Source organism: Anabrus simplex, chromosome 1, assembly GCF_040414725.1.
Source record: "Anabrus simplex isolate iqAnaSimp1 chromosome 1, ASM4041472v1, whole genome shotgun sequence".
Classification (NCBI taxonomy): Eukaryota; Metazoa; Arthropoda; class Insecta; order Orthoptera; family Tettigoniidae; genus Anabrus; species Anabrus simplex.
Window position 1 is genome coordinate 391,047,900 of NC_090265.1, and position 23,526 is coordinate 391,071,425.

General features: G+C 40.1%; 1 protein-coding gene across 1 annotated transcript in view; it reads right to left on the reverse strand.

Annotated features, from left to right (window-relative positions):
* The window catches only part of LOC136866458 (uncharacterized), a 114,601-nt gene that overhangs the window by 62,959 nt on the left and 28,116 nt on the right, over nt 1-23,526 (reverse strand). The window contains exon 2 of the mRNA XM_067143431.2: nt 3,712-3,812. Within this exon, the coding sequence (XP_066999532.2) occupies nt 3,712-3,812 (101 nt within the window). The remainder of the gene's footprint in view (nt 1-3,711; nt 3,813-23,526) is intronic.

The window sequence follows — 23,526 nt, forward strand, 5'->3', positions numbered from 1 at the left end:
CGTGAAAAATTAAATATCCGGAACTTTTATTATGGAACATTTTTCTACACACCTACAGGAAGTATTATAAATGGAGAAATTTTGACATTTTCTGTTTTGATCCCTTTAATATGCCATGCTACTCAACACTAAACAAATAGCCTATTGCACATCCTGGCTATCCCCGAACTTGCATACCGCGTTTTGCAGCGATGGTGCCATCTTACGGAAATGAGTGGCAGCTGAAGAGAGAGAGAGGGAGAGAACACAGATTAACAAGTAAAAATAATTTTATTATTCATAAATTTTATGTGCGTACGGCTTTGTAGGCCAGGTGTGTTCAGATTGATGGACTTCCACGCTAAAAATCTAAATTTGTGAAAACTATCATGTCCCGCATAGTAAAACTATACAAGATATAAATGATCGGAAATTCAATGTCTACAAATTTTGTCATATACAGGTTTTAGATAGAACAAATGTTTCCGGAGATATTCAGAAGTTCGCAAAAAATGTAAGATCGGAAACAATATTTTAATAATGCTATTGGCTTTACGACCCACTAACTACTTTTACGGTCTTCGGAGACGCCGAGGTGCCGGAATTTAGTCCCGTAGGAGTTCTTTTACGTGCCCGTAAATCTACCGACACGAGGCTGACGTATTTGAGCACCTTCAAATACCACCGGACGGAGCCAGGATCGAACCTGCCATGTTGGGGTCAGATGGCCAGCGCCTCAACCGTCTGAGCCATTCAGCCCGGCAAACAATATTTTACGCAACTTTTATTGTGTATAGTTTTCGATTCATCCAATATTGACGGAGAAATTGGACATTACCTGTTTCGGTCCCTTTAATATAGCTACGTCACTATCAAATAATATATAGCTTAGAGCAGTGTCCGGATAGCCTGGCTCCATGGCTTAATGGTTAGCGTGCTGCCCTTTGGTCACAGGGGTCCCGCGTTCGATTAACGGCATGGTTAATTTCACTGGCACGGGGCCTGGGTGTATGTGTCGTCTTCATCATCATTTCACCCTCATCACGACGTGCATGTCGCCTACGGGAGTCAAATCAAAAGACCTGCATCTGGCGAGCCGAACTTGTCCTTGGACACTCCCGGCACTAAAAGCATTACGACATTCCATTTCTGAACTTAAAAAGACAGACAGACAAAAATTGAATTGAACAAATTTTCGACTTTATATATAAATCCGAGATAAAAACGAAATATGAGGCAAAATAGAGTGTATAGAAAAAATTGTAATTTTATGTATATAGATATGTTACTATTTGTAAGCTGGGAGGTAATTCTGACACGTTGCCAAAATTTATATCATATAAACTTTTTTTTTAAATGGTCATCTTTAACAAATTTTAATTAAAACTGCAAATGTAATTCCAATTAAAGAATTCTAAACTTTTCGTACGAACCTCACTTTCTTAGAATATTAAAAGATTCTACTGACACCAATACCATGAGTTTTAAATAACTTAATATTTTTATTTATTAAATTTTTAATTAGCTCACCAGTCTGCTTATTACAAACATTTCTCATTTTTCGCCTCCGATGAGATCAGGTGCAGCTATTTCGAGTTAACGCCCTGTGGGCGACCAGCTCATCTGTGAGGATGGGGCCCTACCTAAGACGAATTGCAATGTTGCAGATGCCAAAAATATCCAGCTCCCGAGTCAGAGGAATTCGCCAAATTCCTGGGCCGGCCTGGAACCTAATCCTAATAATAATAATAATAATAATAATAATAATAATAATAATAATAATAATAATAATAATAATAATAATAATAATAATAATAATAACGTATGATTTATTACTGAAGCAAATAGGTATTTTACTATATAATTTACTAATTTATATAGCTTAATATTGTATTTTGTTAATTTTTAAGACCCTCGCCAAAAAGTCTGTGGAAGGGAAACACGGAAGTATATTCACGAATATCTTCAAAAATAAAAAAGATTTTAGGTGTCCATGAAGTAAATTGAATTTAGTCGTATTAAAATTACATTATGAAGACAAGGATGTTCTATTCTACGACAGTAGTTTGTGCAATATAAGCCTATCATAGAACACTTGTGATTACTTAAATTAAATTGGCACTTACTATACATTCTCAATAATTAATTTCATTTATAAATATGTTGAGTATTTTTGCTGCACTTGATCTTTCTTTGCATATTGAAGGATGTTAGTATTCTATTAGTGTGTTAATGGATTACATCCCACTAAGGCACTCACCTGTTACGTGTGTTAAGATCCTGTTCTTCTGATCGAGATCTCCAGACAAAGTCACTTCAGACAACGTTGTTTGGAACTTCTAACAACAACGTAGAACTCTTCGTGTTTGGATGAAATAAACCGTCGGGATGTTTGCTGACAAATAACGTGGAACGTCAGCCTGAGACTAACTACGGTCCTCAAAACGGAAAGAAAGTCTTGGAATTCTTTGGTAGATATCTGTACTTAACATTGTGTAACTGGAAAACTGAGAATAAAACTTGCCATATACATAAACATAAAATATTGTAAATGCTATGTTAGTAAAGTTATATAGTATCTGACACATGGAATAGGAATACCAGTGTGAGGTTAATTGGTGCTTTATTTGTGAATAAGGAAAATGTTCAGTTGTCAAAATGACACAGCGATACGGAAGTGAATGCTTAACTCATAACGGGAAAACGTTTTGCAACTGAAAGTAACAGTAACTCGAACAATTTCAATTAAAGATCAGAAGGAGGATACCTGCATGGAAATATAAGGTCAATTAGCAAATGAACCTGTCAGATGATACAGATGATCCCATATGAAAAGTAAGATAAGCAGAAATATGTCGAGAATATGACTATCAGACGAAATATTAACTTATGAATACAGAAAGTATAGAATCAGAAAAGGTCATAATTCCAGCTGAAAAATATAAATTCTTGTAAGTACTCAGTTTACCCAAAGAAAGCTGAAAACTAAACTCTGCAAAGCATTATACTTCATGTCTTCATGAGTGTTATGAAAGTGCATATATTTATTATAAAAAAAAGTCTGGGTAAGCCCTACTCAGAGAAACACTGAACTTGTAATTCAAATATGGATAGAGTTTGAACAAGTAAATGAAAAGCTCAATAATGAAATACATTACACTTAAGATGTACATTCTTATAGCTCCAGTGGTCACTCAATTTTGTTTTAACATTTTTTTCTTACATTCAGATCATGGAGGAAGACAGACTACTAATTCTAATAATTTTCTCCATACACCAGTAATCCAACTACTGATCATGTCAAATGTTGCTTAACTTCTAAGGTGAACATAGCTTCCTTTGGAATTTCCCTTGCATTAAGTTTGCAGTATATGAAGCAATAGCATACAAGAATGAATTTAATGTAACATAATTTCTCATAGGGAAATAATTTTGAAAGGGATACAGAAATATGATAGTGAATGTTACTTTAATTCGTTGAGGGAAAGAAGAATACAGAAATATTATTGCAGCATGTCTAAATATAATCCTTCATACAGGAAAATAAGTGTTATGCCGAAGATGATAAGCATAGAAATACAACGAATACTACAAGGATGCGTGTCGTAGTCAACTGGGCGAAGATGAATTTAGTAGCCCAGAGGTAGTTAGCTTGATGCCATGTCCATCACCTTCTAGTTGTTAGTAGTGTTAGTAACGAATATCTAGTCAAGATAACTCTCAGACACTTACTGATAACCGCCGTTTTGTGCTCTGCGTGTACGACTTGAGTCATCCTCCGACGGTCTTCCGCTTACTGCACTCGCCGCCAGCAGCGCCACCAGCACCCATGTCTAAACAAAAGGAGAAGATAACAGGTATTTAGATATAAATCAATACTACAGATATCCCTCATTATACACGATATCACTTTAAGCATTACCGTTATAAAGGGATTTAAGGAAGTTAATTTAAAAGTCGTAACCAGTAGAAATTTTGTAGTCACGTTCTGAGTGTAAAGGAATATGCCAGACCAAAATATTGAACATGAAAATCAACGTGGTGTTCCATTACCAACCTTTATTACCCAGTACAAAGGAAATAAAAATCGGGAAACCTTCAATATCTGAGATAATGGTAAGAAAATGTGTAAAAATTACACCCTAACCTCAATGATTAACTGTGCTTGGAACTATTAAAGTACCGTACACAACTCAAGAGTGGCAGATCTTGTATATAAGGGAACTGGTCTTCCTCTTTTTCAAACTTGATATAAATCTCATATCTTTGCACAGTATTTCATGATATAATGCACTTCCACTATTCATCCATAAAAACTGGTGCGTTTTGTATATAAATTTAAATATTTCATTCAAGCTCATAGCTGCATAGTATGAATTGACTTTTAAAACCTTTTATCCTTTTAAAGGAAGCGTATCCACATCTCACCTATGCTGAATGCAACCCACTTTATGCGATTTAATGTTACGCGATTATTTCATAGAACGAATTATTTACCGCATACACCGAGGAGCACCTGCCCCTTAGAGCTCAACTTGAAGGCTGGTTGAATCTGCAATAGATCCGCTTTCACCTATCATAGTTATCCTAGAGGGTCATTAAAGAGGAATAGCAAGGAAATGAGAGGAGAAGCAGTTTCTCATTGCTCGCTTTTCTAATAGAAGCTGCTGTTTCATACCAATCTTCCAAGTCCACTGTAGTGCATACACCAACCGATGATATGAACGAGATATTCATAGCATTCATCACATGGACTATCTGTATACAGTAGATGACTTTACTAGTATCTATTTAGTAGTATCAATATTGTCAGCTGGGCTGAGTGGCTCAGACGGTTAAGGCGCTGGCCTTCTGACCCCAACTTGGCAGGTTCGATCCTGGCTCAGTCCGATGGTATTTGAAGGTGCTCAAATACGACAGCCTCCTGTCGGTAGATTTACTGGCACGTAAAAGAACTCCTGCGGGACTAAATTCCGGCACCTCGGCGTCTCCGAAGACCGTAAAAGTAGTTAGCGGGACGTAAAGCAAATAACATTATTATTATTATTATTACAATATTGTCATATACGTACAGTAATAGTTTGTAAAACTGAAAGTATTCAGGACTAAGATAATGTGTAACAATGTAATATCTTGTTCTCCTTCTACCACGCTTTCCACATTCTGGTGTGGTTCTAGTTGCGAAATGTGTCTTATCTTTGAGTTTGGCCCTCTTATAATTTGCTTTACGTCGTACCGATACAGATACAGTAAGTCGTATGACGACGACGGGATAGGAAAAAGTTAGGAGTGGGAAGCAGCCGTGGCTTTAGATAAGGTACAGCCCCAGCATTTGCCTGGCGTGAAAATGGGAAACCACGGAAAACCATCTTCAGGGCTGCCGACGGTAGGGTTCGAACCCACTATCTCCCGAATGCAAGCTCATAGCTGCGCAATCCTAACTACACGACAAACTTGCTCGGTATTTTGAAACTCTTTTACAGCCGTATACCATTGCTACTGACAGCCCTATGTGATGAAATGTATTCACAATTGTGCATTTCTGACCAGCCTAATTAAAGGGATCTCTTTAACCTCCGATAACAAATCTGAAACGGTGGTAGTAAAATTCCACTCTAGACTATCCTAGAAGGTTTTTTTTTTTTTAGTTTACAGTCCTTGTATCGAAATAAACGCTTTGCTGGTACCTAATATTGTGTATTTCAAACTAGTTACAAATCACACCTGTACTGACACCTCGATAACATAGGCAATAATGTAATCACACATCACACTCAGTAAGTAGACAGAGTTCTTGACCAGCGTGTCTGAAGGCCATTATAAAAGAAATGATATCTAAAAGGAAGGGGAAACAATAATCAGAAGAACTGACTATAGATGTTAACCTGATCGTTGCTGATGATGATGATGATGATTGTTGTTTTAAGGGGCCTAACATCTAGGTCATCGGCCCCTGATGGTACGAAATGAGACGAAATGCAATGACAAAATAAAAATCCAAAATACTCCACTGACGAGAATTCAAAGCGTGACGACGAAAAATGAACGGATGGATATGAAGTTAAAGCAATCAGTGGAGACGACCCACAATGCCTCAGTCACAGAAACCGACGGAAAACAATAGTAATACTGACCAAGGGACTGCTTCTATAGCTCAATACTGTATCGATGATGCTTGGAAGCTAAAGGGGTCCAAAATATAGGTCATCGGCCTCTCATAATGGTACTTACCGCTTCAAAAGTGGAACCGTGGTATTTGACATGGTGCGGTACTAATCAAAAGTATCGCAGACTCGCGGTATTCCACACATTATGGTACTACTCACAGGTAGTGAAATTCGCACATGTAATACAGACTGTTTCACACATAGCGGCGCCATTTACAGGCAACGCAAACCTATGTTTTCATCACATAAGTGTACTAACCACAGGGACTCGTACTATCCCGTGGTGTTCCGTATATAGTGGGTACTAATCATAGGCAAGCCAGAACCCTGGTGTCGCTCATATAGTGCTACTAAACACAGGTACCGTAAAAGCCTGACCGCACGGTGCTCCTGATTGCTACTAATCACAAACCTATTTGGTACCTGTACCGGGCGGTACACCTCCGCTCCGCTAATTCAAACATTGCGCCAGTTGAAACTCCTCTACTGGAGGAAGCCTGAACTTTAACTACAGTGTTAATTCTCAAGTTTCTCAGAAGATGTCCCTACTTGTAAATTTTGAAGTGTTCTGAACCGTGTCGTTTTCGATGTATTTTTGTTTTGCCTGTAGTAAGAAGTGTGAACATTCTCTTCTAGATGGCACTACTGAAGGACTACAATTATGCACCCTAGTGAGAAGTGAAAGAACTGTGTTTTTGGAGAAATTTAGTATTTATAAGTTTGTTCCTTATTAAATTTCTTTCAGCTTGTGTTTAAGTTGGTAACGTTAACCCTTTCTTTCTGCCAGTTTTGAAATTGGCCAATCATAAATTTCTGTAATTAATTTTCCATCAATCCTGACATGTAATCTTTTGGTCGTCCAATAAAAAGCTTGTGGGCGGGTGTTCTCATTCATGAAAGGTCTCGAATGTTCCGCGAGGGTATATAAATTGCTGATTTTAGGGTATCTGCGCCACTTCAGTAACACCTATCATTGTGTAAATTACGTAGCAGGGGGCGGGAAGCGCCTCTTTCTTCGGGCAGCAGTTCAACCACCAGGTACTGGCCGTTTTATAACTTATTTTCTTGCCAGCTCAGCAGTTTAACCCTCGGGGCGGGTTCGAAACCTTTTACCATGTAATTTTCCTCTAAAATGTAATAGGTTCTTGGCAAAAATTCTATCTCTTTAAACTACATATTGGGATAGAGTGTGCTTAACCCTCTCGAGCCCCCACTCATATTGCTTTGAGGTGAACTTATTTTCACAACCGTTTCTTCCCTTCTAATGTAATGTAAATCGTTTTCTTATATAAGTCACCTCTTTAGGATGGGATTAGCCCTTGCATTAACGGCCTAGTGCCAAGTAGGTTTTAAATAAAGTGTATTAGGAGTGCAAGGACGCCTCCTCTCAAGTTGGTATTTTGGAGGCCATGTAATTTTCCTGTTTCTTTAATGAATAGGCCTCAGTAGGTTGGGTATTTTTACCCCTGTTTTCATGTGCTTGGAGGTCGGCTTGAAAGTTGAGTTTGGTGTGGCCTTTGATAGGCTGGAACTTTGAGAGCGGGTTGCTCTTCCCCCAAAAAATATTTCGTTTCTGTGTGCCTCGAGGAGGCTTTTACTATGTAATTGGGAGCAAGTGCTCTTGAGCATGATTGGGGTCTTCTGCCCCTTGGTTGAATCTTGCATTCGGGTAAAGTGGGCTTACTGTTCAAGAATAATTGTGTGTCTGGCTCTCGGAGCCCAAATCCTGTAACTCTGTAATTGTACATTCTCGATTTGTTGTTAGGCTACTGAGTACCTGTTATATTTGTTATTTCTTGATCTTGAAAAGAAAATATAACCTTGTAAAATTTTAAATTAACTTTAATTTCGTAGATTGAGACCTATTCATCCCAGCACCTTCCTTCACCTCTAACTACCACTAACTCCGTAACAGTACCTAACATAGTGGTACTACGCGCAAGTAATAGCTACCAATGGCGTTCCCCGCGTGGTGGTACTAATCACAAGTAGTTTCATGGTTCTAATCCAATCATCCCTTGGTCGCCCCTTTTAGTCGCCTCTTATGACAGGCAGGGGATAACGTGGGTGTATTCTTCGTCTGCGTCCCCCACCCACAAGGGATTGTGTGTTTGGTCCGCGAGAGGTATTTTATTTCCCTCAAGTCCGCCGGCAAGCCGGTTAGGACTCCCCTATCAGCCACCTGGGACGCGCCACGTGGGAGTATCACCTCTCCCCCTGCTACGCCAGCGTAGGAGGTTCGTGGAACCTGATCGTTAATCAGTTCATTTTAACTGAAGAGTTCTATCATTTGCATATACTGTACAATGTAAATTAGTGAATGTGTAATTCATACTATGCCAGCAACTTATCTGTCGCTTTTTAACGTGGTTCTTCTGTAAATACTTAAGGTTATGGATCGGTAACCAAGATCCCTAATTGTAAAGAAATGTTGCAGAGAATGTACTCACAGAGGAGCCGTTGGGTTGAACCAGACATATTTCAATGATAAATTAATGTGTCCTAAATGTAATAGCACCGAGATCGATAGCTGCAGTCGCTTAAGTGCAGCCAGTATCCAGTATTTGGGAGATAGTGAGTTCGAACCCCACTGTCGGCAGCTCTGAAGATGATTTTCCGTGTTCTCCCATTTTCACACCAGACAAATGCTGGGGCTGTACCTTATTTAAGGCCACGGTTGCTTCCTTCCCACTCCTAGCGAACCTTACTTGACCTTCGTTTACCCCATACTGTAGTTGCACATTCCCAGTAAAACCGAACGAGACAACGTGCCAATTAACTGAGGTGTGGTTAGGAATATTCATGGACATAAGGTGCGACACAATAAGTGGGATGACACATTCGTTCCAAGACTCGTGATGGTTCACTGACCTTCTCCCAATAGCAAATTGTGTGATTGTCTGCAAGCGTAGGTAGACCTTAGTTTTACGTGCGATATTGTTATTTTATATAGACTGTGTTGGAAGAGCTTATTGTGGCTAGCTGAATTGAAGAAAGCTTAATCGATTGCTGTGCTAAGAAATGAAATTTGATCAAGAAAGGAAGATGGAAGTGGCCTAAATGAGATTGCTAAGATAGATGTGTGGTATGACAAGGAAAGGCAAAATAAGAAGCGAATAAAGATAAAGGTGGAACCCATGAGCAAGAAGATTCAGAAACATAAGCCGAGAGAGTTTGGCCGCGTAGAAAGAAGGGAAAAACAGTATGATAGCGAAGGCGGTAACAGCTGTTGCTAGGAAAATCCAAATTTAGGTGGAAGAACTAAGTAGTTGAGGATTTGAGAGTGAAAGGATTGACAAAGAAGGAAGCCTGCGAAATTACTTTTTTACCTCATAATAAATTCATTTAATTCAGTCAGTGACACGCACTGATCGCTCACAACTTCGAAGATTAGCTATGTGTACAGGAGAACTACGTAGGGGTGTGGTAGCCGAGTGAGTTATCACTGGTTTCTTACCCAGGTAGACGCAGCTCGAATCCCGGCCAATGCACGTGGGTTTTTTAAAGTCACGTCCCCATGATAGGCACTTCCTAATTGTTATCACGATATCAAGTTTCACGTAACACTATACTTTTTGCTTACTTGATTAGAGAAATTGGATATAAGTCACTTGACCATGGTCAGGAAGAAACTTTCAGCTTATCCCAGCTTGCTCGAAGGTTAAAAGAGACACCCTAGAATCCTAGATTACTTCGCATTTTGGGTGGAATTTCTAACGCAAAATGCCCTTCCATACTCCACAAGATTATTCAAGTGAACTTTCCCGGTATCCATCGGAAATCGAACCTCGGCCATCCCGAGTTGAAAGCCAGCAGTTACACCAATACGCTAATCACGTTTACTGAGGAAGAAATACCGAGCTCGATAGCTGCAGTCGCTTAAGTGCGGCCAGTATCCAGTATTCGGGAGATAGTAGGTTCGAACCCCACTGTCAGCAGCCCTGAAAATTGTTTTCCGTGGTTTCCCATTTTCACACCAGGCAAATGCTGGGGCTGTACCTTAATTAAGGCCACGGCCGCTTCCTTCCCACTCCTAGCGCTTTCCTGTCCCATCGTCGCCGTAAGACCTATCTGTGTCGGTGCGACGTAAAACAACTACCAAAAAAAAAAAAAAAAAAAAGAAGGAAAAGAAGGAAGAAATACTGCCGTACTACCAACAGACTTGGTTGCATAGTACGAGCCACAAAGAGATGGTCGGTTCGAACCTCACCATCGACGGCCTAGCAGATGATTTTTCATGGTTTCTTTTTTTCACACTTGGCAAATGAGGGATTGTACATTGTCACAACCGCTTCCTCCCTAGCCCTTTCCTTTCTTATCGGCACAGAAAGTGTTACTGTGTCAGAGTCACGTTAAGTCACTAACAAAGAAAAAGGAAATTATATTATATAAAAATATGTCTTGGATGGGAAGTAAAATGATTACGCCCAACTCGGTTAACACACACTACTTAACAGGGTACTCCTCATAAACTACGTTCCAAACCTCTCACAATGCAAATTTTGAAACAGAGTCATCATGGTAAGACGAAATAATAATAACAACAATAATAATAATAAATAATAGCCTATAGAGTACTTCTTATTTTGCTACCACCGTTTCTCACAACTGTGGGGTCGCGAGTGCGAACTGCGTCGCACACACACACACACACACACACACACACACACACACACACACACACGCACACACACGGTCGGATGCCCTTCCTGACGCCAAACCGACATGGGGTATTTTATCACTATTGCGTGTTGCTGTGTTGGGTGATAGTGTGGTATGTTGTCTGAATATGACGAGGAGAGAGTTGGGACGGATATATACACCCAGTCCCCGAGCCAGATGAAGTAATCGGAAAACCGGTTAAAATCCCCGACCCGGCAGGGAATCGAACCCGGGACCCTCTGAACCGAAGGCCAGTACGTTGACCATTTAGCCAACGAGTCGGACAATAGCCTCTAGAGTACTATGGAGAGATAATGCCTTTAAAACCTACCGGTTTTACGGAACAAACAAATACCGGAATTTTGCCGTGGTAAACTTTAACATCTTGTTAGAAGTAGTGACACGGGCTCATCGTATTTAAGAACCAACTCTGCTGAGTTTCGAACCTTGAGTGTTAGGTACGAGAGCTCAACCAACGGCGCTACTCATCCAACTGACATCTATATTATTATTATTATTAATAATAATAATAATAATAATAATAATAATAATAATAATAATAATAATAATGCGCCATGATAGTCGAGTGGCATTGTCACCGGCGTCCAACCTAGGTCGCCTCGGTTCGAATCGCTGTCATTACACGAGGGTCTTTTGAAATAAAATGTCGCTTCCTCGTGGTTAAGATTCCCCGTAAAACTGGAGGTCCCTTGGCTATGATGTCTTTATCAGCTGCCAAGCAGAACTATAAGCTTGCTTTAAGGTTGTATCACAGATGAGTGGTATAGTCAGTAGCTTCTGGCTTCTAACAGAGGTGACCACGTTTCGAATCCCGGAAAATGGATAAATTTGGAGGTCCTGTAGCTATGACCATGATATAAACTGTCACGTGAAGCTACAAGCTTGCTTGCCTGCCTGATTTTTAATAATAATAAGAAGAAGAAGAAGAAAAGGAGAAGAATAAGAAGAGAACAAGAATACCCAGCAAGGTTCCGAAAACAGCTCGTTCAACTCAAATGCAAAGAGAGTTGTGAACCGGAGGCACAATAATTTTCAGCCGCTTTACCGGGAGAACTAAATATTCTGGTTCTGGTTATACTCGCCGCAGGCTGATAACATATGAAACCACCCGCCGAGCTTTAAGGAATATGATAGACATGTGGGAGCGATGTGAGTGACCGCGGATGACCGGCTGCTCACCTCGCAATGCCACGTCCTTGGCAGCAGAGCACACTTCACCTTTAATAGATACCTGGTGACCTTCTGTCTTTGACAGGAAATAGCTGTTACCTGCACTGGGACACTAAACCCTGACCTTCACTTCTCTCAACAATATTAATGATCCTTTGCCTGGTCCAAGAGGAACGTAAGTTTCGGTATGTAATTAAACTATGCTGTCTAGAGACGTTTGGATACGAGGAGTATATCCTTGATATACAACCACATAACACCGCAAAACATATGCCGATAGTCTTATTTCCACAATGTTTAATATTTATCCTATTCCAGGAAGTGTAGTAATCAATAACGCAACACGTAAGTTAAATATAATTAAATAAAATGTTAAATAATTAAAGTAATAAATTAAATATAATCAAAGGACGCACTTACTGAATTTTTAAAGGGAGCACGCTACTACGATTCTGAACCAAACTTTGTCGGGTTTCTTGGCTGAATGGTTAGCGTGGTGGCTTTCGATTCAGAAGGCCCTAAATTCGATTTCCGGCCAGACCAGGGATTTTAACCACGTCCGGTTAATTCCTCTCTATAGGGTATTGGTGTTTGTGTTGGTGTTACCATACGTAGCCTATACATACAACATATCAAACTATCAACCATCACAAACATACGAAACAAAAAAGGCATCTGGCCATAAAACTGGGCGAACTCTAAATAATCAAGTGCTGACCCCAATAAATGGGAAAAGGCCTGGAAGATAAGATATACTCCAGACTTTGGGGCACATGATTGTACTGCTTTTGTTTCTGTTTTCTTGGTTCATGTATGACCATTTTTAAAGGTCATGTGGAGACAGTTAAAACAAAGTTCTTTCTAGAATTCAAAATTATCCAGACAAACCAGTTTTAATTGCCTAGCTTCAAGCTTTGCACAAATGCGCAATTTCTGAAACGGTTGCAAACTTTTAGAAATACCGGCCGAGTTGGCCGTGCGCTTAGAGGCGCGCGGCTGTGAGCTTGCATTCGGGAGATAGTGGGTTCGAATTCCACTGTCGGCAGCCCCGAAGATGGTTTTCCGTTGTTTCCTATTTTCACACCAGGCAAATGCTGGGGCTGTACCGTAATTAAGGCCACGGTCGCTTCCTTCCAACTCCTAGGCCTTTCCTATCCTATCGTCGCCATGATAACTAACTGTGTCGGTGCGACTACAAAAGAAGACTTTTAGAAATATCTTGACTCAACGCATCGAAGCTGCTTTTTAAGATGTGATGCCACTAGTAGACAAAAATGTTGTAAAAATAGACACTTTTAATTAATAACAACATAAAACTACAGATTGCTCTTTGCCTTTATGTACTTGACGTCCAAGACAAAAACTAGATGCGCTTGGAACCTTATGAAAGAGATCGCTTTCTTCGAAAAGAAAAAGAGAGAAAATTTAATTGCTGAATTTTAAACTTTTAAAAAAAATTTGGCTGTACTAACTGTTTCACCGAAGTGGGTGTAAAAGGGGCCAAAATTAACCAAGACAAAATTTACTGCAGTCCTCCTTTGAAAATGATTTACTCTGGCATATTTAGTTAATTATAAATCAGCACATTCTGCTTGCATACATGCATACATACACACATACAATGTGTGCAATTAACTCAGGGTCTGGTTAGGCAATCCCAAGAATTTTGATGACTAAATAATTGTGTTATAATGTTTTAGAAGATATAATTATCTTGGTTATAATCGCCTTTTTCCTATTTAATATGACGTTAATGGCAATAAAAATTGTTTTAAAAGGTTATGCTTGTTTTTCTTATTTGTTCGGAACTCAAACTTCATAAGAAGTAGCCATTCTATCAACGGTAATACTTAATGGTGTAAGACTTGCAGTCAGAGGATCTCAAGAATAAGATGCGTGGGCTGTTTTCGAGGTAGTGACTATCTGACTTTTCTTCTTATTCCTGGGCTTTCCTTCAGTTTATTGGGTCGGGAATTTGACGTGGATTAGGCTTGGTTTTACTACCGGATACCCTTTCTGACACCAACATTATGTGGGAGAATGTATTCACTATTGCTCGTTTCTGTGGTGGTTGGTAGTGTGTGAATGAAGGGCTGTGTATTAAGACAAACACACAGTGTCCCAGCCAGAGGAAGTAAGCAAATGTAGTTAAAATCCCCAACCTGACCGTGAAATGAACGCGGAGCCGTCTCAACGGAAGGCCACTACGCTGACCAATAATGAAAAGAGCCGGAAAATACCTCCACATACACTCCAGTGAACGTTCGGAAAGTATTTTTTTTAAGTGTGAAGATATTTGGAAGCAATCTGAAATACATTCATAACGCAGAGAATAAGAAATGCAGTATGCATATTATGTGGAATGTTTATTTAGTTATGACGAAACGTGGACAAGATTTATTTTCGATCCAGCGTCGTTGTTAAAACAAGTTCTAGAGTGTAACATTCTGCAGTATTTTGAAGGTCAATGGTGTTTGTTGACTTGGTATTTTGAACTTGACCTTTTCTTCGGCGTAAACTAGTCGTGATGTTATATATTAATAACTTCGTGACTTCCCTTCTCCTAGCAGGACAGGTTGTTAGCCGAAATGCTGACCTTTAAACGAGGTCCGCATGTTCGACTCCAGTCGCCAGGAACAGGTTTCTAAAGGTCTAGGGTGAACTTGAATTGATGTTTCTTCAGACCAGGCATTTTGCTACGTTCATAAGAGAAATTTATTTTAAATTTTATGTGTAATATAAAATCTATTTCGACACCTACTCATGCTGATTGAACATGCTCTGCTTCAGAATATAGATGTAGAATTATTGGAAGACCAACTTGTTCTCACGTCAGTAAAACTAGGTTGTAACAGTAGGTGTTTAGTAGTTCCTATCTGAAGCTAAATTGAAGTGCATGCTTGCTTCTTGTTCACACCTAATATTGTAACTGACCTACGCTGAATGATTTAGTCTATATTCTAGGACAGAATTAGAAACGCGCAATGTTTAGAGATCCAAAATGGAACACAGTGCACACGCGGCTGTCTTGAATGTGCTTTTACGTCAAAATTTAACACAAATCTTGCCTGAAACATTCCAAGTTGTGAGAAGCAAGCCTCTATTTTTACTTGCCATGATATTAAGCCACAAGTCACCAGACATACAGTTTTACATGCACTCTTAACCATGGTATGTTAACATACCATTTCTAAATTGTCGCTATTCACTGACCAAGTATTTTGTAGAATCGGCTATTTTAAATGTGGTTTCTTACCCGGAATTTTCCTGCGCCTTCCGAGCATTCGTGCATCTCTTACCCAGAGTTCGATTCCCGAATCGTCCAGGGTTTTAAATTGTAGACTCAGAGGTGGAGCCAGACTCTTTCTCTCTCCTGAGACCAACTTAGAAGCTACCTGAAATGGGCGACAGTGGACCCGTACAAGAAAATGAATACGGCTGAGAGTACCGTCACGTTGATCACGTAACACTCCGATATCTGCAGGCCACCTGGTTGGGCGTGCTTTTCGCCAATATTTTACGCAAAATTCCTTATCAAATGCTGGTATGAAACCTTAATTTAAGCTGCAGAAAAGTAATATTGTAATTTTAAAGACTACTGGATGTACAGTTTTACGTGGAATCTTAGCTCATTATTACTAAATCATTTTCATTGACTGGGATTTGAAATACGGCCAGCTTGTTGAGCCAGATCCTAAGTAGTTTTAAGCCTGGGTCGAACAACAACACAAACTTCTGGATGTTTCATTAAAACATACAAAAATACAAACGTGATAAACCAAGGTACACCACGTTTATACCGTAGTGTGAAAACAGAGCAACAATAACAATGTATCGAAATAAATCGAAAATAGCTTTCATATTTGATATATTGATACCTAGTACCTTAGAGATAGTTATTATTATTATTATTATTATTATTATTATTATTATTATTTCTTATCTTTTTTTTTACAAATTGCTTTACATCGCACAACACAGATAAGTCTTGTGGTGACGATGGGACAGGAAAGAGTTATAAATGGGAAGGAAGCGGGCGTGTACTTAATTAGGGTAGAGATTGTGTGAAAATGGAAACCGCGGGAAAACCATCATCACGGCTGCCGACAGTGGGGTTCAAACCCACTACTTCCCGAATGCAAGCTCACAGCTGAGCGCTCATAACCTCACAACCAACTCGCTCGGATTTATCCTTATTATTATTATTATTATTATTATTATTATTATTATTATTATTATTATTATTATTATTATTATTATTATTATTATTATTATTATTATTTCATTCGCCACCTGTTGCCATTTCTTGCTGGATGCAGTACATTTTCATCTGTCTCTTGGCACAGAACATAGACATATGTAGCTTCCACCGAAGTCTCAATAATCTCATTTATGGCTGTAATATTATGGAAGCTACTGAGGCACGGATGGTGTTGGGTAGTGACATTCGGAGCACCACTAGCACGCCTAGATGTTATGAATGGTCCTATTCATAAGGTTGTTCGTACTGCAAGAGCACTTTCTGGTCTAGTTAGGAGAGTAATGGCAAACTACCTTACTCTTCATCTTACCGGGCGAGTTGGCCATGCGGTTAGGGGCGCGCAGGTGTGAGCTTGCATCCGGAAGATAGTGGGTTCGAGCCCCACTGTTGACAACGCTGAAGATAGTTTTCCGCGGTTTCCCATTTTCACACCAGGCAAATGTAGGAGCTGTACCTTAATTAAGGCCACGGACTATTCCTTCCCACTCCTAAGCCTTTTCTATCTCATCGTCGCCATAAGGCCTATCTGTGTCGCTGTGTCGTAAAGAAAGTTGTAAAAACACAAAAAACTCTTCATCTTGCTTGGTACGCCTCACCACCTCCTGTGTCGCTATCTGAAGATCCAACCAGCCTCTCGGCTGATGACCCAATAGACAGACAGATAGACAGACGGACAGACAGACAGACAGGCAGACAGACAGACAGACAGACAGACAGACAGACATAATTCCATCACAGGAGAGGTATCATGTGTATGGATGATAGGTTTGAGTTTTTACCGTCTTTTATACTGAACAGTGCTCAGGGCAGGTGAGCGTGGAATAGCTACTATGGCATCACGACTGACTATCACGTTGTTTCCCATTACGTGTGTCAGGCTTACAGTATACAGTACTTCTCACTGTATTCGACTTCAGTGGGCACCATCCTTGACAAATATAATGGATAGACAAAATCCATATTTCAGCTTCCCATGCCAGACTGAGTGGGTCAGATGGTAGAGCGCAGTTTTCTGAGCCCAAGTCGGTGAGTTCGATCCCGGCTGACTCCGGTGGTAGTTGAAGGTGTTCAAGTACGTCAGCCTCATGTAGGTAGTTTTAGCAGCACGTTAGAGAGCTCCTGCGGAACAAAACTTGAGCACCTCGGCGTCTTTGAAAACCAGGATAGTTGTTAGTGGGCAGTAAAACCAATAAAATTTGTAATAATTCGAATTTCCATGCATGTTGAGTTCAACAAATCGTTCCACTACACAGAATTATGGCATTTTAATACTTTTCGTCTTCACGGATTAAAGAATTCTGCTATAACCACGTCTCACAGAATTACATAAGAACCATTTTTCTGGTCAAATAAGTACATCATTAATTGTGTGTTTTTTTCAAGCCTCTATGTGACTATTATGTTTCACTAGAACATCAAGTTTTCAAAAATCCTAGTAGTTCCTTTCACGTTATTCAGTAGTTCAGAAAACAAAGTACCTCCTCCACCATCATCAATATGGTCTATAATTTATTACAAACAAGCTTTACTCTTCTTTTTTTTTACAATTTGTTTTACATCTTACCGACATAGATAGGTCCTATGACGACGATGGAATAGGAAAGGGTTAGGAGTGGGGAGGAAGCGAATGTGGCCTTAATCAAGGTACAGCCCCAGCATTTACCTAATATGAAGGTAGGAAACCACGGGAAACCATCTTCAGGGCTGCCGATAGTGGGGTTCGAACCCACTCTCACCCGGATGCAAGCTCACAGCCAACTTGTTCGGTTGAGATAAACCGGCTGTAGATTATTTTATATGTAATTTACATATGTTACATACCTTTGATCAGCTGTTTGTATTCAGATTTCTCATGGATAATTAAATATGTTCTTGTATTAAGTGAGTGCGCCTACCTCTGTATTTAGTCTAAGTTCCTCTTTGGGAAGCGTGATCAGTTTAATGGCTCAGCTGCTGGCTTCTGAGTCGCAAGGTAAAAGTTCAAATTCTGGTCGATCCTGGGTTGAGATTTTATCTAAAAAATCATGTGATGTCAGGAAGGACATCCGGCCGAAACCAAAATGGGCCTGGGCGACTCCAGCGATGCCAGATATAAGTGGGATAAGCTGAACAAATCTCTTTCACTTCACTTTGAAGTCGTTTCAGTATATATTGTATTCAATGCACACTCTACGCAAAGAAGTTCATTAGCTCCAGTGGCAAATTGTAACCAATAAATTCAAATTCATTTACTGAATTTCGCTCTCCTCTGATTCCGATGATATTAAGCTTCCAAAGTTTATAGATATGTCCTTTTCCCTAACTTCGATGACCTTATCTAATGTCAAAATGATTCGCTTGTGTTAGTGTTAAAAGGGACCTCTAGTCTCTTTGTCTTATCTTTAAGACCAAAATTGCTCCTACCATTAGGTTTCACGAGAACACCGATGTCGGACACCGGAGTGTTCTGCTATCTGCTCATTAAATTTACAACCTTCTAGCTGGCAGAATACAGCTAATAGTGTTTAAGCGCCTCGTTGAGCCTCTTAAGCAAATCTGTTAGCATATCATTAAGATTAGCTGAATGGTTAATGAAGATTGCCAAGGTGCCCAACACCATGAAATTTCCAATTTTCTCCTTTAATTCACAAGTTACGTATCAAGGAGAGAGACAGAGTAAAACGTTGATTAAGACTACGCGATTATTTTTGTTTTACTTGTGTTTTAACAGGGTCTGCCTGGCCGGGACGGTTCACCCGGAAAGACGTGGGTTCGATTCCGCGTCAGGAAGTCGAACAATTTAAGAAAGGAGATTTCCACTTCCGGAGGTGCACATGGCCCTGAGGTTCACTCAGCCTACACCAAAAATGAGTACCAGGTTAATTCCTGGGACAAAGGCGGCCGAGCGTACAGCTAACCACCCTACCCCATCAAGTGCCGAGGTTACGGGTAGTGGAAGCCTTTACCTTCCACCCCTCCAAGGGCCTTCATGGCCTGTACGGAGATGACTTTGCTTTGCTTTAGTGTTCTAAGGTCACAGTAGAACATAGAATGACCGAGCGATTTGGCACACAGCTGTGAGCTTGCACACGGGAGATTGAGGATTCGACAGCCCTAAAGATGGCTTTCCATGGTTTCCCGTTTTTACATCAGGCAGACGATGGGCCCGTACCTTAATTAAGGCCACGGCCGCTTCCTTCCCACTCCTAGTCCTTTCCTATCCCATAGTCACAGTCTACACCAGGCATTTTCTGGGGCTGTATCTTAATTAAAGCCATGGCAGCTACAGCCCCATTCCTAAAACATAGACGTGAAGTTATTGACCTGAAAATATAATATTTGTCGAATTATTATAAAGAAATCGCGTAATAGTTTTAAATGAGATGGCGTCTCTCCATTTATTGACCAATCACACCTAAACTACTGTATCAATTGAGCTGAAATTTGGTATAGATATACCTCAAATATTCAGTTCAAATAGAAGGCTATTCTATTTTTAAATTTTTCATTAAATAGCCTATTTTAAATGGCGGTAATTAATATTTAGTTATTTACTGAGGTTGTGCAAGTTTCATTCACTGAAAACAAAATAATGGGCAAGTAGTTAGTCCTGTCACCAAATAAAGTCCAGAAGGTGTACTCAAAATTCAATGTTCTTCAAAAAGGGCCATAGGTATTTTCTTTGCAACTCTGATGGTTCTTCGGGATATTTGGCTTTTATATGGTAATTCATGCTTTCCAGGAGCTTTCTGGCTTATCGGCTGGTTATTTGGCCATTTCTTGCTGGGTCTTGCTATAATAAGAAGTTGTTACAATAATAAAAACCACCTTTCCAATATGTTGTATGGTATTGGAAAAGTTGGTTTTTATTATTGTAACGACTTATTCTGAATTCCAATACGGCTTTATAATGAGATTTACAACTTGCAAGGTCTTGCTATTTCAAACTGCACACTAGGGTGTGCCAAGGTTGCTGTTTTAAAAATAACATGCCAACGAAGGGTACAAGCAGAAGTCACTGACTTTTAGGGATGATTAACATATGCATTATATCAGAATTCTAGAAATAGGCCTAGACACTTTAATATCCTCGAGTTGCGTTTTCAGCCATGAAACAGCTGTGGGCGCTGTGATTCATTGTAAAAGATAGGAAAACATTCCCCACTCCTAAAGCATCATAAATATGCATGATATGCTGTTAGATGGGAGAGCTCCCTTTTGTTTTAAACGAAAATACCCTCTTGAAAATCCGGTTTTGTTCTACAACATTCCATAGTTGGATACAGTAGTATTTGCAGAGGTTGTTTAAGCAGGAAGTGTTGTCCATTGTCATATTTCTACTTCTGGAGTGGATGCTTATACCTGTTAAGATGAACCTAAACATACCTCAACAGTCTCTTAATATATTATGAAAGACGTGAATTTTCCAATCCTGTTCATGTGTGAGGTTATTTTAAATCATTATAATGGTGGTTGTTGTTGTTTTTAAAGGGCTTAACATCTAGTGCACCGAGCTCGATAGCTGCAGTCGCTTAAGTGCGGCCAGTATCCAGTATTCGGAAGATAGTAGGTTCGAACCCCACTGTCGGCAGCCCTGAAAATGGTTTTCCGTGGTTTCCCATTTCCACACCAGGCAAATGCTGAGGCTGTACCTTAATTAAGGCAACGGCCGCTTCCTTCCCACTCCTAGCCCTTTCCCGTCCCATCGTCGCCATAAGACCTATCTGTGTCGGTGCGACGTAAAGCAACTAGCAAAAGAAACATCTAGTGCATCGGCCCCGAGGTTCTTGTTCTTTAATTTTAACATTCTGATTCGATAACGTAGTTGGATATACTGTATACTCCCCTCTTATGCTCAAATTTGTGGGGTCAAAATCACAGCTCAGTTGATTGTCACTGAAGGGAACGATATGGCAACGTTTTGGATATCTCAACATCTGTTTAAGACAGGTAGAACATGAAACAACCTAATCATGTTATTATTGTTCTTTAGTTCCACCTCATATTCTCCGTCAGCAGTCCTCTAATGATGAATTCGTGTTTTTTTCTCGGAGAATGGTGCCTGATACCATGTGCAGTCTGTTACGTTGGTCTTTCAGGAGTCTTAAGTCCTATGCAGAAACAGGTTAGATTGCAAAGTAATTTGGTTGGTAGGCCGTGTCGGCCACCCTCTCTTCCATGTTGTAGCAAGAGTAATATAAATTCTAGGGGTTCTGATGGGGCCGTACAACTACTGTTTATGTTAACCTCATAGCATAATCATTGTGGAGGTAGACTATACTTGTTACAGGTTTCAGTACGTTTGCATTCTAACCTTTTACTGCATACAAATCTGGGCTCTGATTTCATGACTCATCCAATATTAAAATAGTGGTAACTGTATGTGAAATCAATGCCTTGTAAAGTGGAAGAGGAATAAGATTTCTCCAGGTTTGTCTATTGATGTAAATCTTTTGTGGAAGCTTATGAAGTCTTACAGCAAGTTACTGCAATTAGAGGGGCGCGCAGCTGTGAGCTTGTATCTAGGAGATAGTGGGTTCGAGCCCCACTGTCGGCAACCCTGAACATGGTTTTCCGTGGTTTCCCATTTCCATACGAGGCTTCCTTCTCACTCCTAGACCTTTCCTATCTCATCGTTGCCATACGAACTATCTGTACCGGTGCAACCTAAAACAAACTGTAAAAACAAGAAAAACCCTGTACTTTAGGGCAATCTAGACACTCATTGACACTTGGATGAGATCATGTGAGGTTGGTATCTATGATAATTTCTCTTGATATTCAGACGCGCAATGCTATTCGAGTGTTACATAGTCATTTAGGTGAAATAACATTGACTTTGAATGAACAGATCGTCTCTGATTAGTTGAACTCCTCTTCAGAGTAACAAAAACACAGATAGTCAGACAGATCATAAATCAAGGAACGCCAAACTTAACTTTGTTGAATTATTTCTCCAATTGATTGCAGCACCGTGGTTCCATACCTATCTATACAAAAACTGGCGTCTCTGCATCCCCAGCTCAAGTAATTAGCTGCCGTCACAGTACTGACTGATGTATAGGTTAATCCATTTTCAACAGATAATTATCGCATAGTATATCATTATTACAGGACCAGAGGACCACGTTTATAACTCTGGTTGCTTAGTGAAGTGGTCGCTGCTTCAAATATATTTTTTAAATGTTGTATTGCAACCTAACCTTATGGACGCACCTCTTATATTTTTCATAGCACGGCATGAACAACACAACAAGAAAAGGTCAATGCATGGATCAAATATGGACGATTTGAGTCGTGACGAATCAAAATTATCTATAATTAAATATATTTAATTTAAAATAAGTAAATTCACCATGAGTCCGCCTCTGTGGTGTAATGGTTAGTGTGATTACCTGCCACCCCCCGAGGCCCGGGTTCGATTCCCGGTTCTGCTACGAAATTTGAAAAGTCGTACAAGGGCTGGAACGAGGTCTACTCAGCCTCGGGAGGTCAACTGAGTAGAGGGGGGTTCGATTCCCACCTCAGCCATCCTCGAAGTGGTTTTCCGTGGTTTCCCACTTATCCTGTAGGCAAATGTCAGGATGGTACCTATTTTAAGACCACGGCCGCTTCCTTCCCTCGTCCTTGTCTATCCCTTCCAATCTTCCCACCCCTCCACAAGGCCCGTGTTCAGCATAGCAGGCGAGGTACTGGTCATCCTCCCCAGTTGTATCCCCTGACCCAATGTCTCAACTCCAGGACACTGCCTGTGAGGCGGTACATGTGGGAACCCTCGCTGAGTCCTAGGAATCAAACAACCCTGGAGGGTAAACGGATTAAGAAAGAAAGAAATTCACCGTGGTATGAAATAAACTATTGTACGCCACTGCCCTAAAGTAATAAGTCTCCAGAATTCCGAGCTGCTCGTATCGTAAAAGATCATATTCCGTGGCAGTTACGTAAATAACTATACCATTGTCTCACAACACAGATCTCTCTCCAAATTCACATTTGTCTCTTCCAGTCTCTGAAAGGCGAGATTGGAATAATTACAAGCTCAATGATAACTTGAAAACTATATACAACTGTTGTGATGTTTGTTTGGTGGTGGTGGCGATTATTTTAAGATGAAGTAGGCTACATCTCGGCAAACATCCTCTCTTAACACTAATCCCCAGAGGAAGAGGAATTGCATTTCGAATAAAGGGAGTGTCGGCTTAAGAAACGGAAGGAGCTCGAGGCGTGGAAATTAAATACTTCCTATGCCTCATAAACCTACTACTGTCCGACCCGTTGGCTGAATGG